This window comes from Aythya fuligula, chromosome 2 (genome assembly GCF_009819795.1).
Source record: "Aythya fuligula isolate bAytFul2 chromosome 2, bAytFul2.pri, whole genome shotgun sequence".
Lineage (NCBI taxonomy): Eukaryota > Metazoa > Chordata > Aves > Anseriformes > Anatidae > Aythya > Aythya fuligula.
Genome location: NC_045560.1, coordinates 35,495,389 through 35,517,800, shown reverse-complemented (window position 1 = coordinate 35,517,800; position 22,412 = coordinate 35,495,389). Strand labels below are relative to the sequence as shown.

Genomic DNA, 22,412 nt, shown 5'->3' with positions numbered 1-22,412 from the left:
CTAGGAATGCAGCAAGAAAAAATGCTGAGTTAAGCACACTGAGATAAAAGTTCATTTATGCTATTTAAAAAAGAAAGATGGAGAGCTAATGCCTATGCACATGATAAGACAGCTCTTGTCGGCTAGACTACAATTTGTCAGATACTCAGTTTTTTAGGCTGATGGAAGCACTTTTCGAAAGTGCACTTAACTTTTAAAAAATAAAATTAACCTAGCAGCACCTTTTAACTTTTTAAACTCGGCTTACTTCTTCACTAACATGTAGTGGAAGGCGCTCAGCTCACAGAGTCATTTTTAATAGCATGCGTCTTTGAGAAATTCCACTTGTTTAGGAAATTCTTTGTCTTTATTTCTGTTAAAAATTGTCAATTCAGAGGTTGCAAGCCAGTATTCTGTAGCTTAATATAGGAATTTTATTTAGATTTTACCCAGATTTTGATTCAGTTCTGTTTTAAACCAAAGTGACCCTTTTATTTCTCCTGTGAAGGGAAATGCAGCACTACACATGAAGGTTTTGCAGCTTTGGAAACCCATTTGTTTTCCTGTAAATATATTGTTATTGCTACTTGTACAATTTACAGAAGGAACTTTAAAAGGGGGAATGCCCTGCTGTTCACAAAACACATGATACTGGCAGGAAGGAACACTTATTCTGGCTGTGACTCCCTGCTTCTGCCATTTTTTGTCCATTTTACCTCTGAACCTCCAAAGTAACAAGTTTTGCTTGATTACCCAATGAAAAGTGTCCTGGTATTGATTTCTCCCTAAAATCTAATTGCTAGTTTCAAACAAATCGGATAGAGATACAGCCTTCAGATATTAACTTAAGAACTTGGTGAAATGCAGCTGCTGGATGAAGGACAGAGAGTTAGGATGATGATGCCACAGAGGCTCAGCAGGTACCTATTCAGTTCGGGCTGCAGGCTGGTCAACCAGCAGAAGGGTGCTGACAGCCCAAACAGCACAGCAATTCCTCCAAATTGGCCATAGAAAATGCTGTCTCCTCCTTGCTGATGGAATAAGAGGCATGGAAGGAAAAAAAGGTGGCAGTGGCTCACATGATGGTTGGTGACTTAAGGCACAGGGGACTGAAGTGATGTTATTGCAACAGGAAAGTGATAAAGGATATTAATATATAAATTAATGGAAAAGTATTGTTCATTCATTTCATTACCTTTGGTATAATTTGTTTAAAACATGACTGGATGCATTACAACATAGATAATAAAAGGCTAAAATAACTAGAAAGAAAACTAAAAATTACATTAAAGGTTACCTAGATTTTCTTTCATCTACTTTTCAAAGAACTAGGAAGAAATTTTGCTTTTACTTTTGGAGAATGCAATAGGATGATCAGGCATGTTTAGTCGTCTTTGAGTTATTAAGGCTTTTCATTGCTCCAAAATATTTGTTAGATATCCAGGTTAAAAAGGGGGAAAATAAAAGTTTATGTAAGATCTATATTATTAACTCAAGTCAAACAGGGCTTCTCTCTTCACCTTCTTCCTACACCCATGCTCAGCTGCATCAGTTCATCTCTATGTATCAGTTCATTGACCCATCAGTTCATCTCTATAGATCCTGAAGAGGAGACAGGGGCAGAGGGAGATCCTTCTGTCCGTTGATATTTCTTTTTAAGACGTCTGAGAACAAAGGGCTAGACACAAATAGGAACAAATGCATTTAGTATGAGCTGAAATCTTACAACTCTTTTTCAGCTGGTTGTCTCCATAACTTCATTGGAGCTATCTGAATGATGAACAGTGGAGGACTTTTTTTTTTTTTTGTGGTACTTGGGGAGTTATCTTTGGCTCGCTTTCATAGGCTTTAGCAAGACAAAAAGTCCACCGAAATCTTATACCTGTGCCAAAACTAACTTTCAGGATGTTCCATTTGAATCAACCCAGCTGGAAAATCACCTCAAAACAGGATCTTAGTGAAACTCTGAAGCTTATATCTGATGAGAGCTTTCTTAACAAAACTTTATTTTAAAAAGAGACTGAACTTGTACTTGACGGGCTACAGAATATATATATTTTTATTGTAATAAAATATTGGATGGTGTGTAATACTATACAAACTAATGGATACTCAGGTAAAAAGAAATGTTTAAACAAACATGTTCCCTACAACAGGTAGTACTTAGAAAACACTATTTAAAGTTATATTTGTCATCCTGTAGATTTGATTATATAAACACCAACCTTTCTTTGCAGAGATAATTGCTAGGCAAAGTTAGACACTGCTGGAATATATTAGAGTATATAAAAGTAAATTGTCTAGGGGAATCATTCTCAGTCTTTTCCATGTCAGTACCTCTCTGTGATGTTCTAGCTTGAAGAACATGGACAGAGAAGGGAATGACTTGTGTTTCTCAATGTGTTTCTAAGCCTGTTGGAAACTGCTGTCCTCAGGCTGACATCTCAAAACGTGTTAGGTTTACAGAAAGCAACATTTAGAGCCAGACACTACTTCATAAATGGCAAATCACCTTCACCAGGAGAAGTTTATTGGTTTTGTAACACTGAACATATACAGTGGTGACACCAAAGTCTTCAAATGATGTAGAAAAAAATGGTGCTGTACCAATTTTTCATCATGAAACTAATACAAAACCAAGCACTTGGTGTTCAAAACTTCTACATTCTCACTGAGTACATTTTCAGTTCTATTTGTGATCATCACTGCAACCCATAAACCGAAGAGTGTGTTCAGCTCTTGCTCAATGGACTGAATTCAATGGGCTGGATTCTCAGTGCAAGACCAAAGGGCTGAACAAAGTGCAGCCAAAGCAAGCCAACTGTGCACACAGCACTTGAAAGCCTAAAAGACTTTTTTTTTTTTTTTCTAAGATGCCTTTAAGAACACAGCAAAATAGGAAGCTTTCATGAAGATGGATGCTGAGTCAAAGAGGATACGTGGAATTTTATCCAGTCGTTACACCAAATGTTAGCTTTTCTTTGTGCTTCAAAGTTAATTTAGAAACTTATTCTCAAAACAAGTGCTGTGATGTCCTGGATGTATCTCTGACTGAGGAAATCATTTTAACTTGTTCAGCAGTAGCAAATCCTAACAAAACATTAATTATCTTTTGCCAGAGGGCAAAGGGTACAAAATATGTTTTTCTACTGTTAGAGACACCAGAGCTTTTCTTCAGTGCAGTGACCATGCCTAAAATGCATAAAGAGTTGCTATGTTTAGAGCACTGTCCTTCAATGACACAATTTTCCGATTTTTTTTTTTTTAACCCAGAAGTTAAGTTTCTGAGTTTCTTTGTAAAGAAAGTCTGCACTCCTTCCGTTTAACAACTATCTATGCATGCCAGAAATCGTTGCCAGCCACTGTTTAATGTAATTAAATAATTAAAAAATATAAATATTCTGATTATTGACTAGCTATATTGTTTCAAATCTGTCAAAAGAAGACAGACAACCAACAGGGGATGAACAGATGAGAATACTGACTAGCCTCAACAAGCCTACTGCCTGCCTGTGTGAAACAGTGCAGGGTGCACGCACTGTAATCTGATTAATTTTCTATTAAAGGACATGCAGAGAACAAGCAGCAGCTGTACACGGGTCCCGTCTGCTTTTTAACCTAGAATTTAAGTTTTAAAAGCAAGGCTGCAGAGAAGTGGAACATTTCATGGAAAAATGCCCCATTTCCCAGTACACTGGAGATGTCAGATGTCTTCAGCGGGGCAGGGTGGTGGTGATGTTTCTCCTGAATGGGAAACTTTCTTCTTTCTGCAGCTGTGTTACTGCGGGCTCCCTGCAGATGAGATGGAGGCTGCTCCTCATGAACTCCGTTTTCATAGCTCTCCCCACACGGAAGGACAATAAACTTGTGTGCATTCCCTGTGGTGCCGCTACCCACACATCAAGAATCCCTGATCTATGCGCCTGATCAGGCGATGCAGTGTGTCTGGTTTTGATGAGGCACAAGCTGTGGAATCCTCGGAAAACAGGCTGAAATGGCTCTGAAGCCAGACATGCTTCAATGAAGGAGTCTGTTTTGAATTATGCTTCCTATTAGCGGTAGATTTAAAAATTAGGGAACTAAGAGTAAATCTGGAACTCGACAAGGCTTAAAATAGGCTTGGGTCACAAATCTTGCTAGCTGTAAGAAGGGCTGGTCTTCAGTGCAACAAGGAGGTCTTTAAGGAAACGAGTAGAAAAAAACAGGGTGACTAGCGTGGGATGAGGGAAATAATAAAGGTAAGTTATTTCTCCCCATTTTATGTTCTGAAACCCAGGGAAAGCTTGTATGAATGGTAAACATATGGAATAAATTATTGGGAAAAGTGATCTCAAAACAAGACTACAACAGAGTTCAAGTGACACCCTTGACTCATTTCTGGAACAGAAATGGATGGAGCCATAAAGTCAACATAAGAAAGCAGGATTAAGATTAACCCAAAAAAGGGCAAGTAAATTAGACTGGAAGCCATTTTCCTGTTCCTTATGGCAGCTTCCCAAGACTGCACATCTGAAACCTGTAATTTAACATAAGCCCTAAGAGTCCTCGCTGCCAACTACAGAAAATTAATCAAACGTATTCTTGCAATGCCTAAGTAGTTGGTATTTATACAAATACAAAAAGGCAAGATGGACACATTCATGTTTATTTTGAAATTAAGAGAACAAACACAAAAATGATTGTGCAACGTTATACAGGTCAGTTAGTTAACTGCTTGAGTTTCAGTCAAGATGGCCATAAAATCAGGTAATAAAGCTGCAATGCTTTGAAAATCCAGATGTATTTGAAATGAGTTGCTCTATGGAATTAAGAGATGTGAGAGGTCAGGAGAACAATCCAATCTAACACTATGTCTCCACTGCAGACTTCTGCTGGCATCGCTGCATCAGCCGAGGTATGAAACTGCTTAATACCTGACAGTTACCGCTGCACTGCCAGCTGTACCACAAGTGTTAAGGTAGTTATGCTGGTGCAAAGGTGAAATTTCATAAATAGCACTTTTCCCTGCTGTTTTTTCTACCCCAGCACGATACACAGATGTGCTAACATAACTGCAGCTCTAACACAAACAGTTCCTCTAATAACAACAGAGATATAGCCAAAACCACCGGGGTCACAGAAGCACATGCTCGTAGTTTACTTTGACTACTTCTACACTAAACACATTGCACCACTTGTGTGTTCCAAACACAGATGAGTAGAGATTTGCTGGCAAACACACCAAAGCTGGCCCCCTGAGGAAAATAACCCTGAATCAGGCCAGCTGCAGCGCTCGGCAACAGCACCTCTCCCTACACACCTGAGCTGGCAGGCACCAAGCGGGGGACCCCAGCCATTGCCGTTGCTCATTGCAGTGCCTGCCCGGTGTGTGTGCGCCTCCCTCCTCCCACGCTCTGGCTTTATTGCCCCCGCTGCTGCTGTTGTCCCCATCGCTGTCCCCAGGCCTCAAAATGCTCAAAATGGCGGCAGGCCGTAAGGGGAGCAGGGCAGCCCAAGGAACACCGGGGACCGGATCGTCTCCCTCATTCCCCCAGCAGCGCTGTGCGTTCCCACAGGCGGCCTGAGGCCGGCTGTCAAGGACGTTTGGGAGAACTGGGGCACGTCTTTATCGCTCCTCATGCCCGCCGGGCTCCCGTCTGACAGGGTGAGGGCACAGAACCCCCACGCCCTCACTTTGGGAACCAAGGGCGAACCAACGGACCAATCAGAGAGCGACTTCCGTGCACCTCGCCCAATCACCAACCTCCTGCAGGTTTCAGGGCGGAGGCGGGGAGACGACTACCGCTGGCCGCCATGCTTGCTGCTGGCAAAGCGCGACCTGCCCGCACGGCGTCCTTACGCAACATGTCCGGCGGGGCTAAAGGCGGAGAGGGGGCGTGGCTATGCAGCGAGGCCCCGCCCCCCGCGGCCGGTGTGGGCGGGGCCTCCGCTTCCTGCCCGTCGGGGCCGGGCGGGTGCCCGCGCCCCAGGCGCTTGGCCCCGCCCCGCCCGCGGGGTGTCCGCGCCCCGCCCGCAGCATGCAGGGCGCCGCCGCCATCCCCGGGGACGTCCGCGGCCTCCTGGCAGGTACGGGCGGGACGGACCCACCGACAGACCGACGGACGGAAGGAGGGAGGGATAGAGGGAGGAGGGAGGGAGGGAGGGAGCGAGGAGGGCTGGCTTCCCGGGGGGCGGGCCGGCGGGATGTGCCGGCACCGGCACCGGCACCGGGAGCGCCACCGGCAGCGGCACCGGGAACGGGAGCGGGGTGGCCCCGGGGGTGCCGCTGCACCCTGCTCGCAGCGGGGAGGGGAAGGGGAGGGGAGGCGCGGAGCTCCCTGCCCTGTGCCCCTGTGTCCCGCTAAGTTCACTTCCACCTCTGTTTTTTATTTATTATCATTATTATTATTATTTTTTTTTTTGGGGAAAAAAAAGATCCCTAAAAGTCCCGAAACGGCCTCGAAACGGTTTCGGTTTGAGCGGGAGCGGCGCCTTCCTTGTGACAACTTCTCTTTCTGCCGCAGGAACTTGCACGGCTCTGAGCCGCGCACGCTGCCCGTGCCCCCGGGACCGTGCCAACGAGGCCGAGCACCTGCTGGGTGCGGGGGCTGCTCGCCTCTGGGAAATGGTCACTGTTAAACACCGGGGCGGGCAGAAGTAGTGCCTGAAGTGCTCTGCTCGCACCTCTCAACCCCACCTTGAAAGCCCTTCTGCCGGCTCTCCCTGAGAGAGTTGTTCCCGCTGTTCCCAAGCACCTTGTGTGGAGGTTGTGCCACCTGTAGGAGCGCCCCCAGGGAAGGCCACCAGCAGAAATGGGAAGCTTTTGGTGATTTCTCATCATGGGATTGATTCGTAATAATAATAACAGAGAAGCTCTAGAGAGCTTTTCCAGCCCTCTGTGGTGTTGCAGTGTCCCGGAGCCTGTGCTCACATGAAGTTTTTGTCTGGTTCAGAGTGACTTTCGCTGGGCGAAGTCGCTCCAAGAAACTCTTCTGGGGGAGGCTGATATGATGCAGATGGGATAACTTCAAACTTTTTTCTTTCTTGTCATGGTGCCTCATCTATACAACCCGTCCTTCTCCATGTCTTTTTCCAGTCTGACATGGAGAAAGCGTTATAAAAGTTTGTGTTTTGAAGCGAAACTGTGAAAACACCTATTTTCTCCCAAGAGGGATGTCAGTGTGCGCTGTCAGAGTTCAGCAGCCTAAATCATGCCTGGGTATCTCCTGTTTGTACTCCAAGTACAACTTTAGCTTTTCTGGAAAAAAATGAGATAGGTTCAATAGTGCCATCCATAATCGCGAATGGAATGATTTACCCATGGTCTTTAAATCTTTTGTCATTGTTATGGTAGCATAAATGCTACACAATATGTCTCTATAAGCACTGTTTTAGATTTAATTTACATTCACATGCAATTTTGGTTTGGGTCTTGATGCAAAATGAGCTTAACACTTGTTAACTTTATGGCGGTGCAATTGTAGAGCAAACAGAAATCTAGCAGAGAGGAGATGGGGAAGTGAGGAACAAATACTAGTTTGTAACTTTTAGGCCCTACTTGCAGAATTATCAAAGGGAAACAAATGCATGGATAATTATGGTCATGCAATGTAAAAATTCAATAACCTGATTCTGTTTTTCAAAAACAAAGCCTGACTTTTTACAGTTAATGTGTTAACACCCCCCATTAATTGCTACAAGTATAAAGTTTCATGAAATTAGAGTAGTTCAAATGGTATGAGCAGTTCTTTTGTGGCCACATTTAGGTTCTGGTAATCTTTATTTATGTAGTGCCCTGCTGCTTTTTGCCTGAACTATTCACGTACTGAAGATGTATGGTAATGGAGGAAGGAAGGGAGCTCTGTCATATCTTTGCTATTCATTAAGCATCCCTTATACAATACAAAGGCTGCAGTGAATAGATAGTCACTCATTTCTGCATGCTCTTCTTCAAGGGTGCTTCTTAATGTATTATTTTAATGGCTCACAGGTATTGATTCAACACCTCTTTGAGATGAAAGAATATTGTTTTCCCGTCGGTAAAATTAGCGTAATAAACAAGATGTGATCTGGGGTCACAAAAATAATCAATGGCAGAACAGAAGTGGAATTCAGATTCACCTGCCTCTGTGCTGTGCTGGTTTCTCCAGAAAATAATGTCAGTTGGATGTCTCTATTCAGTGGCCATTATGAGTGGCTGGCACTTTTTCATATCAAGTTCTGTCGAGAACATGCAGTTGATGTCTAGTGTCAAGCACCCTTTTTTTTTTTTTTTTTTTTTTTTTTTAGCCTGATGTTTGTAGAGCAGAGAGGCAGTGACAGATACAAAATCTCATAAATATTGTGCTTTTTCCCCGTCCTAGAGCTTTTTGCCTACTTTTCCCAACTTCAGCAACAAATGGAGTAGCGATCATATGGATTTCCTTATCCCTGCTTGGCCTTGATTGATTGTTAGAGAACTGTCCGCCCCCCTATGCTGAACAAGTAGGGGTCCTACTGGAAAACATGCTAAGTGCTCCTGTAGTTAAACATGGTGATAATGGGAATAAACACGCCAGGGGATGAATTAAAGTTGCACAGGAAACTTTCTGACTCGTGAGTGCTTTACTTTGAACCCAAACAATATTATATCTTCAATGCAAAAACAAATTCTGTCACACATGCTGGCAGGGTCACTGTAGCTGCATGTCAGTGGCGCTGAAATGTTCCAGGCAGAAGCACAGCTTGAGCTCGGGGCTAACCACATTAGTTGGAAGCAGGAGGAAGCTGTTTCTGTAAAGCTTAAGGGGAAAGGTCAGTGAAGCAATGGGCTTATTGCAGAGGATTGCTGGGATTTCACAATCCCGTCTTCTCTTCTCTGGCTTGTTTAAGTGGTGGGAGGGAAACACTGGAAGCAGAAACAGGGTCCTCTGGTCACAAGTTGAACTTCTGGTGAGGGGAGAAAGACGTCTTGTTGCTCTCTTTACACCTGGGAGGTGTGTGGTAGCATATCTAACTTCTTCATTCCCACCTGCGTCTCTGCACCTTCCAGATGATGCTTGAGGTTTTGGGATTTAGTGAAGGAAGCTCAGTTCTACTGTGTTTTTTCTTCTTTTGAAAAGGTATCCTCTGTGTGTGTGTTCAGGATCTCTTTGTGGATGCTTGGCAGAGTGGGATGTTATTTGTTATATTTTTTTTTCTTGCTGTCAAATTATGATTGGTTATGTTGGAGGCCCCTGCTCTTTTTCTTTTTTTTTCTTTACTTCTTGATGCACACTCTAAGCTTTGGCCTGTCCACAGCTGAGAAGGACTTCAGAGGCTGTATTTTCCCCAGAGGCATATTATTTCTTCTGTAACATAAATCAGACTGGTTGCTTCAGTCATCTAGATGGAAAAAAATATATATTTTTTTAATTTGTGGAGATTTAGTTGGAGGAGTTGAGAATGCTTTATTTTGGAAGTTTTTGGTAGTGTTGTGATCTTTAGATATACGTAGCATTTTTCTTTTCCACTTATCTTCATGACATCCATGATTATAGTAAGGGTCTTACTGTTTTTTTTTTTTCAGTTCTCCTTTTGCACTTGTCAGCATTTCTAGTTTGAATTTCTGTATTCATATATGAAAAGTTATAAAGATTTTTTTTCATCATGGAAATGGAATAAAACCCTTTTTCTAGTTCATATAGAGATGGGAAAATTCCATATCCACTTTTCCTTGTTCTACAAAACAAACAAACAAAAAATAAAACTAAACAGTAAAATTCTGTTCTTGCCTTCAGGACTGTTTCCACCGAAACGTTACTCAGTTTGTTTAAATGCTTGGTTGTATTATCCAAATTGCCTTATTTCATGATTCTGTGGTTCTAAACTTTTCCTCAAATTAATATTTGTTTTGCCCCCTTGTTTCACTGCACCCTGGAAACAGCATGCAGAAGGGTGCAAGGTGAGAAAACTGTGAGATGGTAGATCCAGTGCATGAGTCAAGAAAGTTTCCTTATGCTTACCTCTTATTTCTGAGTGCTGCAGTAGTTATATTTACCCCTGATGCCCAGAAAACTAGCTGTCCTTATTGACCTCCTTGTCAGCTGTTGCTGGGCTTGCTCCTTATGTTCCTATCATAAGAAATATCACCTAGGTACATCATAGCTCTTTTTCACTGGCTGGCTTGATTTTAAAATGAGGCTTTCATTTAAAACTTTACCTTTCTGTGTTTTAAAGTACCATTTTCCCATTACCATGGCTTTAATGAATGCTGGTTCTTGCTGAAGAACCCATCTTTAGACGATAAACCAGGGCGATTATAGACGTTTTCGAAGCAGACAAGTATTTACAGCTTTGGTAATATATATGTATTTCAATAGTAATGGAATAAGAATAGAAACAGTGAGGTGAAAAAATGCGTGGAGGCATTCCTGGTAAGAAATAACCTCCAGTGATTTGAAACATAGTTCAATTGTCTCTGCCATAAATTTGAGAATAAGTGTCATATATGGGTGATAAAAATGGCATAGGCTATTTTTTATATACTCATTATTCACTTAGTTTGTCTTTTTCAATTAACGTGGAGTCTATCTTCCCCATCTGACTGGGTTTACATTTCTTTCATAATCATATGTCAACAAACCACAATAGATGCAGCATAATGTAGCATACAGTGTAAATCTTTAGGTTAATCCTTAACATTTTTTATTATAGTTCATTTGGAATCACTTTGTAACTTGATCATGATTTGTACTAGTATGGCTTTTTCATGATAAGCTTAATGTGTTACAGCTTGATCTTTTCTCACCTCTTTAATGTAGAGAGAGGATGCTCAGCTACCCAGTCAATGGGATTAGAATATAGTCCTTGATTATGATTCTGTTTTTCTTTCACTTCTTAAAAGAGATGCCTTATCTGTTTACTTCTTCAGAGGAGTCTCAGTGGTTTTAGGGTACTTCTGCTTTCTAAATCATTAACAGAAATTGTTGAGCGTTAATGTTTTTCAGTATTTTCACTTTGTATGTGGCAACAAGGCAAGATACCCTTGCTTTTGGAGATCTAAGCTTCAACAGTTTGTAAAGGCAGTCCTTTCCAGGACTTTGTGCTAAAGGAGTGTTCACCTATCTATTAGACTGGATCAATGTGATTATTTTTAAATATCTTAGTGTCAGTCACCTTTATTTTATATCTGTTTCTGTGTAGGTGTTTATGTAGGTATAGGTACATATTTGTGTGTGTGTATATAAAGACAGTTTAGCAAACTCTGGAGAGAGACTTCTGAATATAGTTGGGGAGGAAGGGGGGAGAGAGCAGAAGCAAAATCCTCAAATATTTCTTGATTTAAAAGGTGCCAGATTTATGTGCAGAGGGATAGGCAGTCACAGGTATTGCATGATAATTTGTCTTCGGGCCTGTTCCGTATTGACGAGTTGTACAAAAAGTTTGAAACCCAATGAATTAATTGCTTTCTAATGCTACCCTGTGTAAAGCTGAAAGATAAGTGGCAGCCTGTTTGATGTTGGTCACCTTTGAAAAGTGTCTGTGCACAAATGTGCCTAGCTTGCAGCTACCTTCAGAAATGTGCTGGCCGGCCTTCCAAAATTCCCTGGCTTGCAGCCAGCTCCTGGCTCTCGCAAACCGTAGTGTGGAGGAGAGAGATGGGAAAGGGCTGGTGGTGGATTGTTGTGCTGACCTGCCGTTCCCTCCTGGTGTGACCGGCAGCACATCCACCAGGTGACATGGTGCAAGTGTCCCTTGTCATATGATGGCTGTGTGTCCAGTCCTGGCACGGGGTTGCTCGGCATTCTCATCAGGTCGCGTAAAGGGAGCTGGCTGCCTTCCCTGCCCCGTGAGTGGAAACACACCTCTCTCATCACTCTGTCATTTGAATAGCATGAGCTCATCAGGTGGTGAAGAAGTGACTAACATTTTGGTTATCTGAAGAAGGAGGGGAGAAAGGAAGGCCCAGGTCACAGTGTTTGTCTCTGTGAGAGCCTGTTGGGCCCACCTCAACACAAAAAATGGGTGGTTCTGTCCTATGTATGTTTGTCTATAAGTACAACTGGTAATCATTGGAATAAGCACTATAAACAACAAAGTACTGTGAGTTATGATTGGTACTCTTAAATGCAGCACTTGCTTTGGGCTAAAAACCAACAATATTCTTGAAAGCATCCGTGTGTGCTGTTTCCATCTTCATTAAAGAAAGTAGCCCCAAAGACTTCAAATGGTGGAAAACTTGCAGAAGGTATCTGCTTACAGTTATTGAAGTAAGGAGAAGCACAAAATGTTTTAACGATGAAAATCAAAAACAATCTTAACTTTTTTTCCTCCTGAAAGGAATGCAGATGGAAACAAAATTAAACTGGCCGTTCGGCTTTTCCCGGTTGTCTGAAATGGCAATTAGGCCTTGAGCTACACGAGGCGGCTGAATCGGACAAAGCTCTACTGTAGTGTGACTTCTCAGCTCTATCAGCTTGCAACCTGTATTGACAGAGCAATTTGTGAGGGGATCTTATCAATTGGATCTTTCAGTCCCGTGTCTGTTGTTCGTTTCTGTAGGCAAATAATTTCTCGGGGGTATGGTTCAGGCGAAGGTGAAATCATGAGATTTAAGAAACTGAGGATAAGTACTACAGTCAAGCAATCAGGCAGTTTAACATGCAAGCTTAACAGAAGTTTGAGTAAGTTTTCAAGGTTTATTTCTCTTTGAAATTCTGGTATTTTCAGCGGAAATAATCAACTGAGTAGCTGAGTTGCTATGGTGGTAGACCTCCCTCCGCAATGTGTGATTCTAAATAGCTGCTCAGTTTGTTAGAAACAAGGGATGGAAATATGGAAAAGCATCATTTGTTTCATGTGTTGTTGGAAACTGATGAGTAAAAGTTCCTTTAAATCATGAACCAGTTCAAAGAGGTTTTCTTCTTGCTGTTTCTCTTTTTGTTTTCTTAAATTAATGAATGGGCCAAATGCTACTGAAGCATAAAGGAAATGGATTTACACTCAGATGCTTGTGACTAGTAACTTACACTACTAATGCATCTCAGCATTAAACTGTCAGAGAAGAGATCAAGTATTGGATCATCCTGGAGAAGGAAGAGCAAATTAGTGACTAGAATAGTGGTGAGAAATAGGTAAATTTTGTATCTTCTGTATGAAGTTCTGCCTGAAATTGACTGTATAAGACTTGCATCTCTCATACCAAAGAGCTGAGTCTCATTCTAAGGTAAGTTTGAGGAATGTCATAGAAATTGAGTCATCATTCCCTTATGTTAAGCCAGCGATGAAGCTTTTGCTAATTATTCCTTTCATACTCTTCCATGGTGTAGAAGAACAGGTAGTGAAGTAATGATCATAACTTAGATTTTCTTGCTTCTTGTCCAGAGGAACTTAGGATAAGTGACTAATCTCATGTGCATCTGGCACATCATGAATGGATTTACAGCGCTAGATCAGAAGATGGTTTGAGGAAGACATATATCATCTGTGTAATTGTCAGTAGTTAAGAAAATGTATGATATAGTAATACGGTATTTGCAAGTATATTACTTCTTTGGCATCCTGTTAAAGATCATGCATACATCAGGTCTGTCTTCATATATTGGGGCTGTGATGAAGCAAGCCATACGCTTTCTCTGAACACACATAAGAGACAGTGTTCCACGATGAGTATAGAGTATTCTGTTTGTGGCTACCTGAACTTATAGAACTTGTTTTAGTCTCACGGGAGAGTGAAGACATTCCAGGGAGGTCTTCTCTGTAAGTGCTGCTGTGTAGAAACAACTAACTTGTCAGGAGCTTGTGTGTGCTTGCTGTCTTTCTGGCTCTCCCCCACCTCACTTTTCATCTCCCTCTCCACCTCATTATCTGCTTTTACTGAGAATAGATGGAGCGTCTACTTCTGCCCTGTACCTCCATGGTTAAAAACGCTGTATTATTTCTGCTTTTGAAGTCCAAGCTTTTCAGGAAAAGAACAGGTTCTCTCAGTAATGTAGTTAGTCAGATTTTTCATATCTACAGTGCATTCTAAGCCAGAAATGATAATAAACTTGGTTTCTCTTCCCCACCCTACTCTTAATTGTGTTATCTCAACATCAGTGATTAAAGAAAGCTTTGACAGTCAGTCAAAACCTGAGATGACATAATACTCAGCTGGGTTTTGAGCTTTTCCAAGAAGTAATGAAGCCCACTGAGTTTACATGAAAACTTCTGAGGCAAAGCTGGTGATTTAATGTTTGAAGATTACTGTGTAATCATTGCTCTTTATTTATAAACCACCTGATTATTCAAAGCTTTCACATTGTTGCTGTAATGGAAGGTAGAAGTGGCTATCCGTTTTTTTGAAATAAATATGCAAAAGTGTGAAGAAACCAATATTTAATCAGCATGTCCCTTCGAGACTGAAAGGTTGGTCTTTACCGGAAAATCCTGTTAGGTATAATTGAGGAAAAACTGTTGGCTGTTCTGGCTTTTGCCCTCAGAAAGTAGCAGGTCTTCTGACCCAAGGGAGGCTTTGTGGACAGTCAGTGTTCTGGGACTGCGTGTGCCTTTCCTTGCTCCCTTGATCGGAAATTACAATCGTTGGGATTTATGGAGATGTATAGGTTTTCTGTGTGTTAGGACAAGATGTTTCCATGTATGCTTGGCTTACGGCATTGAGGCCTTTGGGGTGCAAGTCTGGAGGATTCATTAATAGACATATTAAGTGCCTTTCCTTCTGTCCTTTTACAGAAGGAATCACATAGAACCGAGTTTTTTTTTTTGTTGTTTTTTTTTTCTTTTCCTGCCTTGGGGACTGCTATGAGAAACGTGACGGGGAAGGTTCTCCCTTCCCTCTTATGGGAATGGGGAATAATATTATTATTCAGAACTTCAAAAATGCTTGAAAAATGCAGATTTTACCATATTTTGTGAAGACAGCAAGTCCATGTAAATATTCTGGTAAATTATTTGAATTACATGAAAGAATTACATCTTTGTAATGGTATGCTAGTGTTCTCAAAGAGTAACTTTTGACTTGCTTTCTTGCAACTGACAGGATGAAGAGTGACACGTTTCTGTGGAATTTCTGGTTTGTAGAGAAAAAAGCAGGCAATTAAAGCTTTCAGTTAGGGAACCTGAAGTAAATATTCACTTAACACTGTTTTAAAGGGTAATTTTTGCATGTGAATATTTGAGTACTTACTTGGCTGGTTTTGTATTTTCATTATGAAAAGTGAAATTTCATTCAATTGATGGGATGAAAATACCTTTTTGTCATTCCAAAAAAGATGGAAGTATCTTTTCATCTAATTTGAAAAGGCACAGAATAAATCAGTACTATTGGTATCTACATGTACGTACACAGGTTGTGCCAAAGTGTGGGTGGGGGGCACCTGTTGGGGGTGTTTGTGACTCAGGTACGCTTTCCCTTCTTGAATGAACGAGTGTTATCCCATACCGCTGAGAAAATGAAGTTAACAAGCAAGATTATTTTTTTTTCTGTAGTTCTGCTTTTCAATTCTTAGGATAGTTGATTGGTAATCACAAGAATTTTTTATGGTGAATTTAGGGAATTATTTTTGTTAACCAAGAAAATATACTACTGGAGGACTTGCTCTCACCAAAATTAAGTCACTGCACTGTTTTTGTACTATGCACTGGATATGTACTATATTACAAAGAACCACAGTAGCTTTTATGGGATGCTTTGATTCTACGTTACTATATAAATATGTCTTCTGTGTAAGAATAAAAAAAATACAATGCAGGTTAGAGTTTTAGTTTGTGATTTTACAAGTGCATATATGCACTTCAAGTACATGCTTAGTCTTGACTAATTCAGTGTGGTTATTTTCATGGCTACCTAATTGTTTGCAGGGTTAAGGCTTTGGTTATAAACTTTTAGTCACATAGGGAGATCAGAGGCAAAGCGAGAACGTTTGAAAATACTGGAACCAGTAAGTGACCTATATTAGTGGCCAAGTAGGCATTACTGCTGAAACAGTGAATTTCCTACCGCTTTCCTACCTTGATCTTCTGAAGTAACATGGCAGTAATACTTGCATAAAGGCTGTTTCCATGTTTTAGCTTTATTCCTTACTTTAGATGATGGAAAGTAATTGTTACAGTACTGAAATTTATTAGGACTTACTTGGCATAATTAGGTGAGCAAGAATCAAATGTCACCATAGGATTTGCTGTGCTAAGCATAAGTAGATCAGAGCACAAATGTATCCCATTTAGAATCTGAAGTGTCTGCTAGCTATGCTGTGTGTAGGCCTGAAAATAATTTTCTTAGTTTCTTCATAGTAGTATCTGGACAAACTCATTACAGCAGTATGTCTTATTTGAGCTGTACAATTTTTTCTTTATTTTCTTATTTAGATGTCGACACGTTTATTTCTCAAACCCTAAAAGGAGAAAATCTGTCTAAGAAAGCAAAAGAAAAAAAGGATGTTCTTCTTAAGAAGATAAAAGAGGTTAAGGCAAGGTATGTGAGCTTTATGGCTTTCATATGTTAATATGTTGTAATGTAACTTACTGATAACTTAGTTGTGTTTTTTTTTTTTTTTTTTTTTTATAGTCTTTTAATAAGCGTTAGCAATATTAATAATCTGTTTATATCTTGATTTCGTCAGATAATCTGTATGGGTTTACCTCTATATCGTTCATGAAGCTGCTAGGATTCAGTAAGAAAAGGGAATGTAAAGATTTGTCCCATTTGAATTGCTGTAATATTCTGAACCCTGACTGTAAAACTTGTTGCATAGAGCTTACTTTCACCCCTACTTTAAATAAGACTCATTAAAATACAAGAAAGAAAATGTATTAACAATATGATTGAGCTTCTTATTGCCATCCTCAGCTGGTGTAACATAGTAATTCAGTGCTGAGTTTGCTTTACTGTATAGTCTGCCCTTGAGCTCTTTGTAGTAGAAAATTGAAACATAACTGGATACTAGTTTGTTTCAGCAATGTTACAATAGTGAAATGCTGGGGCAGGCCAAGCAAATGTTTGTTCCGTTGATTTTTAAGTAACTACACACAACAAAAAATCAGCTATGATTTCAGACTCAGCTCTATTGTGATTTACTGTTAATAAAAACAACTTGTTTAAAGATATTTGGCTATAGTTTTGTGTGTGCTACAAAATATCCTTTGCAAGATTTATTTTCTTATAACTCTAGACAACTAAGACGTAATCTAGTACTTGCTATTCCTTTCCCATTGTCATTTCTTAAGTATCTTTCTACTGATTGCTCCTGTTGGATACCTCCTAAGCTCTGCTTTGATGATGTGCTCCTGCATATGTGGCAACTTGTTTACAGTTTCAAAGACAGCACAGTCATCTGGCAGGGGCACCATTCTTAGTATCGTAAACTGGGGGAAGACTTGAGATGTGTCCAAAACTCTTGTAATTGAAAACTTTTGTGCATTTCATTCCGGCCACAAATGCTTAAGTGTATGCATTTTTCTATCTCTTATCCTCAGACCTTTCCTTTCTCTCCTTCTCATTACTTGTAGGCATCTCCTTACTGACTAGCCTGTTACGTGCACTACTGGTTATTGTCCATAAAGATGATTTTGGCAGCTGCATTTTGTTTGCCAGTCATTTCTGGTGAAATTTTCTTTTCACACAATCTCTAGTCAGTACATGCTTCTTGAATAGCCATTTTACATAACTCTCCCATGATTATTTATCTTCATACATCAAAGTGTATCCGAGGATTATTTTTTTTTTCTGAAGAAACAGTATTTTTTGCCTGTGGGATGATAGATATTTTTTTAGGCATTACATAGTCATCTTCATATTTGAAAATGCTTCTATATTCAAGCAAGCATCAACTTTTAAATATATAGGTAATTATTAACACTTCTATTTGGATTTGAAAATATAGCACAACTAGAACTACAACTTCTGAATTTTTTTTTCCTGCTAACCTACTGTGTTATAGGATATGTTTAATGGCTTTTACTTGCACACAATTTTTGAAATAATTTTAGTAAACCTTTTAAATGTTAACGTACAAAAGCATCTTCATATTAAGATATCTGAGTTTGACATATGTACCTAGAACAGACTGCCCTATGAGAGTTGATTTTTTGTTGGAGTCTTCTTTAAAAGGACTGGGGATTCTCTCAGCTGCAAAGGTAAAATGAAATATAGTTAAATAATTTAGCCAAAAATAAAAATTAAGGAAAACTAGCAGCACTACGTTTCAATCACGGGAAGTAGTTGAAAGCTAAGAATTGTTTTATGCTCTGTTCTGTTGCTCTGGATTTGCAAGTGTGTTGCATTATGTTTTGTTTTCCTTTTTCCTGCAGTTACCCTCAAGAATTCCAGGATAAAGGTAAATGTCATGCATTTTTTTTTCCACTGTAGTATATTTTTACCGACTGACACTCAGTTGAACAATCAGAACATGCTCTGTTTTTAAATGCTGAAGCGTGTGTTGCTCGACTCTCCAGGCTGAGGCTGCTAGCTCCACCTGCTGAGGGAAACAGAAAAGAGCTTCTGAGTTTCAGACTTCGTGCTGAGCCATCATTCAGGGCTAGGTCCCGTTCCCTTCATTTAACTCATGTAAGAGTGCTTACTGATGAAAAGAAAAGTTAGAAAAATAGCTCAGAAATTAATATATATTATGTAAGTCAGAGCTTATGTCTGACTTAATTAGTAATAGCTTAACATTGTGTAAGGCCATGTCATGCAAAAAAAATTTTTTTCAGAAGAAGTGTATGCAAAGTAGTCAGTTTAGGAGATAAAATGGTAACAGAATAACTTATTTCAGCCTCTTTTCTCAACAGTGATCACAAAAGTCTTCAATTCCATAGTGATATTTCTTCAACCTTTTAATAGGCTCATCTAGTGGCAATATGATATTGGCTTTTGATCCACAGCAAATGAATGTTTTCATAATGCAGCAGGATCTCAGACCTTTAGTTGGAGAGGAGACAATTTAATGTGTTAGTAATGAAAACTGAAGTGTGGGTTATCTATCATCTTCTAGGGGAGTTAAAACAATGCTGCAGAGTTCAGTTTAGAAAAGACTAAGGAGTGTGTTGCTACAGTGTTCTGTTCTGTAACTAAACCTGGAAGGGCTCTTATTTCCATGATGCTAATTCTTGAGGTCATGACCTATAGCCTGTGGATGCTGGTATGAGGGTCACAGTGTGAGGTCAAAAAAAAGCCTATGCAAAACTTCACTTCTTGTAGTGGTTGAGAAACTGTCTGTTTCTGTACCCAGAGGTTCAGATTTGTAGGCTACATTGTGCCTCCTGATAAAGTGAAAATATGTAAGTCATATTCAGGCAAGTAACGTTACAACAAGGCACAACAAGTTCATACATTTCTTATCACTGCTTAAATCAAGTCATAGAAGTATAACAGTTCAACTGCGTGAAAAAATAAAACTGCCCAAAGATTGCCAAGATTTTGTAAATTAAAGCTGTGTTGATTCTTTTAAAAATTATATTAAAATCATTGCTGTTTTTTGAAGTTGTACCTTAGCACCCTTACTACAGTTAAAATGTAGTTTCCCTCCTTCTCTCACAGTCCAAACTGAATTAAGGATGAAAAAGTTAAATGTTATTTTATTAAGAAAATGACTAATGTGAAAATAGGAGAGATGCTTGTTTTGTTACAAATACGAACTTTCTGGAAAGCATGCTTTTGAAAGGTTATTATGTCTCAGTCTGCAACTCTCTAGTAAATTTGAGAATTGTCTGCAGAGAACAGCTTTTGATTACGGCTTCTTTTTTTTAAAGTTCAAGGAAGTTCTAACCTATTTGCTTTCTTCATTGGCAATTTGATTCAGCATTCCTTTTGCAACTCACAATTTATTAATAAAAATAAGGTTTCATTATCTCCAGTAAAATGTGATTTAATTGATATAGTCTGTAATTGTAGCTATAAAACTTGCTCTTACTTCTGTGAAAATTATATTCGATCTTATTCTTTTTATTAGAGTGTATTTGCTTCTTAAGGAGGATATATTGTGTCTTTTATTTAATTCTCATGATCATCTCTTTAGTTTCATCTCTCTGAAACTATGTACAGATGGTGAAGCTTGCAAATGCTGACATCTTAGTTTTCTTTCAGTATTTATCAATAAAATGAGAGGGCTTTAAAGTTATACCATTGTCTTCTGCAAATAAGGATAAGTTTCTCCAAATCCAAGTACATTTACATCCACGAGTATGAAAAATTTGTAAGAAACATGAGCCTGCATTTATTTGCAAAATATTTGTGGGAATGTGGTTCAGTGGTATGAGTTGTCAGTGTAATCTCCAGAGATCAAGAAATGTATGCTAAACTTTATTTGGATAGTGTCATTCTTACTTTAGGCCTGTACAAATTAGGCGTGACTTGTGTAGGTGTAGAACAAAGGACTCACATGGAGGTGAGCAGTCAGATTCTTTGCCAGCTATTGGTGTAACAAAGCAGAGGCAGCTGCTGAATGAGGTCAACTTTTGTGCATGTTCTTACCTACGTGCACACCTAGATGTTTGAAAAATGGAAAAAATTAATATTTAAAACTGCAATGGTATTGATGGGAAAGACGTCTGACCATTCCTCCAACCCTCTCCAGAGAAAGAAGAAATACTTGCAAAGTATGAGGTGATAAAGGAGAATATCTTTTAGGAAAAAAGGAGGGGTGGTGGAAGCAGAGATGTGGAGACTGTACTGAAACGATCTAGGAATGAAAAAAACTACTGTGCACGTTTAACTCATTTGCCGTTCTTTGTTTTGTATTAGCAATTTCTTATTTTTTTAATGCAAATAGTAGTCTTTTTTGTAGCTGAAAGGAAAGGTGCAGAATGATTCACACTATGTGCAGTATCATCATGCTATATTAATTGCCATGCTGTCTTAGCTCTTGTCAAGAATCCTGTGGGCTGTGACCTGACATCGTTCCAGAGGCACGTAGAAGAATGTTTTAAAGGCTGAAAGAAGTGGACTACGTTTTCAAAATTCTTATATTTCCTAAATAACGTAAAGCAACTTGACTCTGGTCTCTCAGATAGCAGTTTGTAAGTTGTTCCACAAGCATGCTTCGTGGGCATCTGCTTGTCGCTCCGCTTTGTTTCACCACTGCTTGTTCCTGAAGTTCCACTGGCTTTTGCGTGTAGTGACTAGCCTGTTTGTCTAAGGTATTGCAAGTGGGCTTTTGTTGTAAGGGCTTTTGCCAATAGCATACGGAATCTTGCCTCCTATAAAGATAAGGCAAAGAGGTTTAAAATAAAATAACAAATATCGAAGAGCCTGCGCATGAGTAGAATCTGGCTTCTTAAAAATGAAATCATCCATATGCGTATCTAACTTTCAGAAAGTGCCTCCATACTTCTTTGCAACTGACCTGATGAAATCGAGCACTTTCTTGCGTCCTCATCAGAAAGAAAAAGCCTATTACTGACTTGTTAGGTCAGTAAATATGCTGGCATATGCATCTTTGGTGCCTATGTACTGAAAAATGAAGCTTTTTATGGGAAGTGTGAACATGTGAAAATTTAAGACACTAAATTCATAGTACAGTCAAATATTTGACTTGTGTTACCTAATGATACAATGACTTTTACAGTTAAGCAGAATGCTGATTTATAAAGTGGATTTGTTCTCATGATGAAAAAAGTATAATTATTATCCAAAATAATAATATTTCTATAAAAGTATTTATTAAATTGTTAAATATTTTATTCTTAAATTAAGGAACTCACTGGAAACTTCTTTTTGCTCTTAGACACTTCTGCATATATTTTTTTTTTTTAAATTTGAGCTATTTGACTCCTCATCTAAGCAGTTTAAGCAAAAATAAAAGCTATGGTCACACTCACGATGACCTGTTCTAGATCATAGGATTGGGAAGGAACTTGAAACCAAAGATAATTTTCACAGAAGTCTGGACTTTGTCACAGATTCTGAGTTAATACAGTTTTTGGCATTTCTCTGTTTTGAGATTAATTGAATCAATACTATGGCTGCCAAAATGTTTAGTTAAAAGAACCTTGCTTTCAATTATGCTAAAAATAGTGCTAAAGTTGGCAGAAGCACTGTGAGCCCTAGAAACTGTATTTGCGTGTAAAGTTCCCTTGCCATCTGTTCTTTACATTTATTTTACTAAAATATATATTTTTAATCACTTCGCAAAAAATTGGCTTGGTGTTTAAAGTGTCTAGTACTTTTGGTGTCTCAAATTCTGTCATAATATGGGAATTTGCAGAACAAGTTCCCCGTAAAGCTCTCAGTACACCTCATATCTGATCTGCAACACATGATGGTGGCAGTATTAATGCAGGAAAGTATTATATGACTTTCGCTAATTACCACCTTTGAGTGTGGTTAAAAAAAAAGAAAAGAAAAGAAAAAAGTCCACTTTCATTTTCATTTCACTTGAGCTTAATAGAAGATCAGCCTATGCCTCTAGAGCATCAGTGGTGGTCTCTGCGTGGTTTTGGGAGCACCTATAGGAAACCTCGAGATGATTCAGATGCCTGTGTGGCTCCTGGCAGAGGGC

The 22,412-nt window shown here is 39.5% G+C and overlaps 1 protein-coding gene across 1 annotated transcript in view; it reads left to right on the top strand.

Moving 5' to 3' along the window:
* Positions 1-5,975: 5,975 nt before the first annotated feature.
* SKAP2 (src kinase associated phosphoprotein 2) overlaps positions 5,976-22,412 on the top strand; it is a 116,177-nt gene continuing 99,740 nt past the window's right edge. The window contains exons 1-3 of the mRNA XM_032181833.1: positions 5,976-6,045; positions 16,285-16,390; positions 18,226-18,251. Coding sequence (XP_032037724.1) covers positions 5,997-6,045; positions 16,285-16,390; positions 18,226-18,251 — 181 coding nt within the window. The 5' untranslated portion in view covers positions 5,976-5,996. The remainder of the gene's footprint in view (positions 6,046-16,284; positions 16,391-18,225; positions 18,252-22,412) is intronic.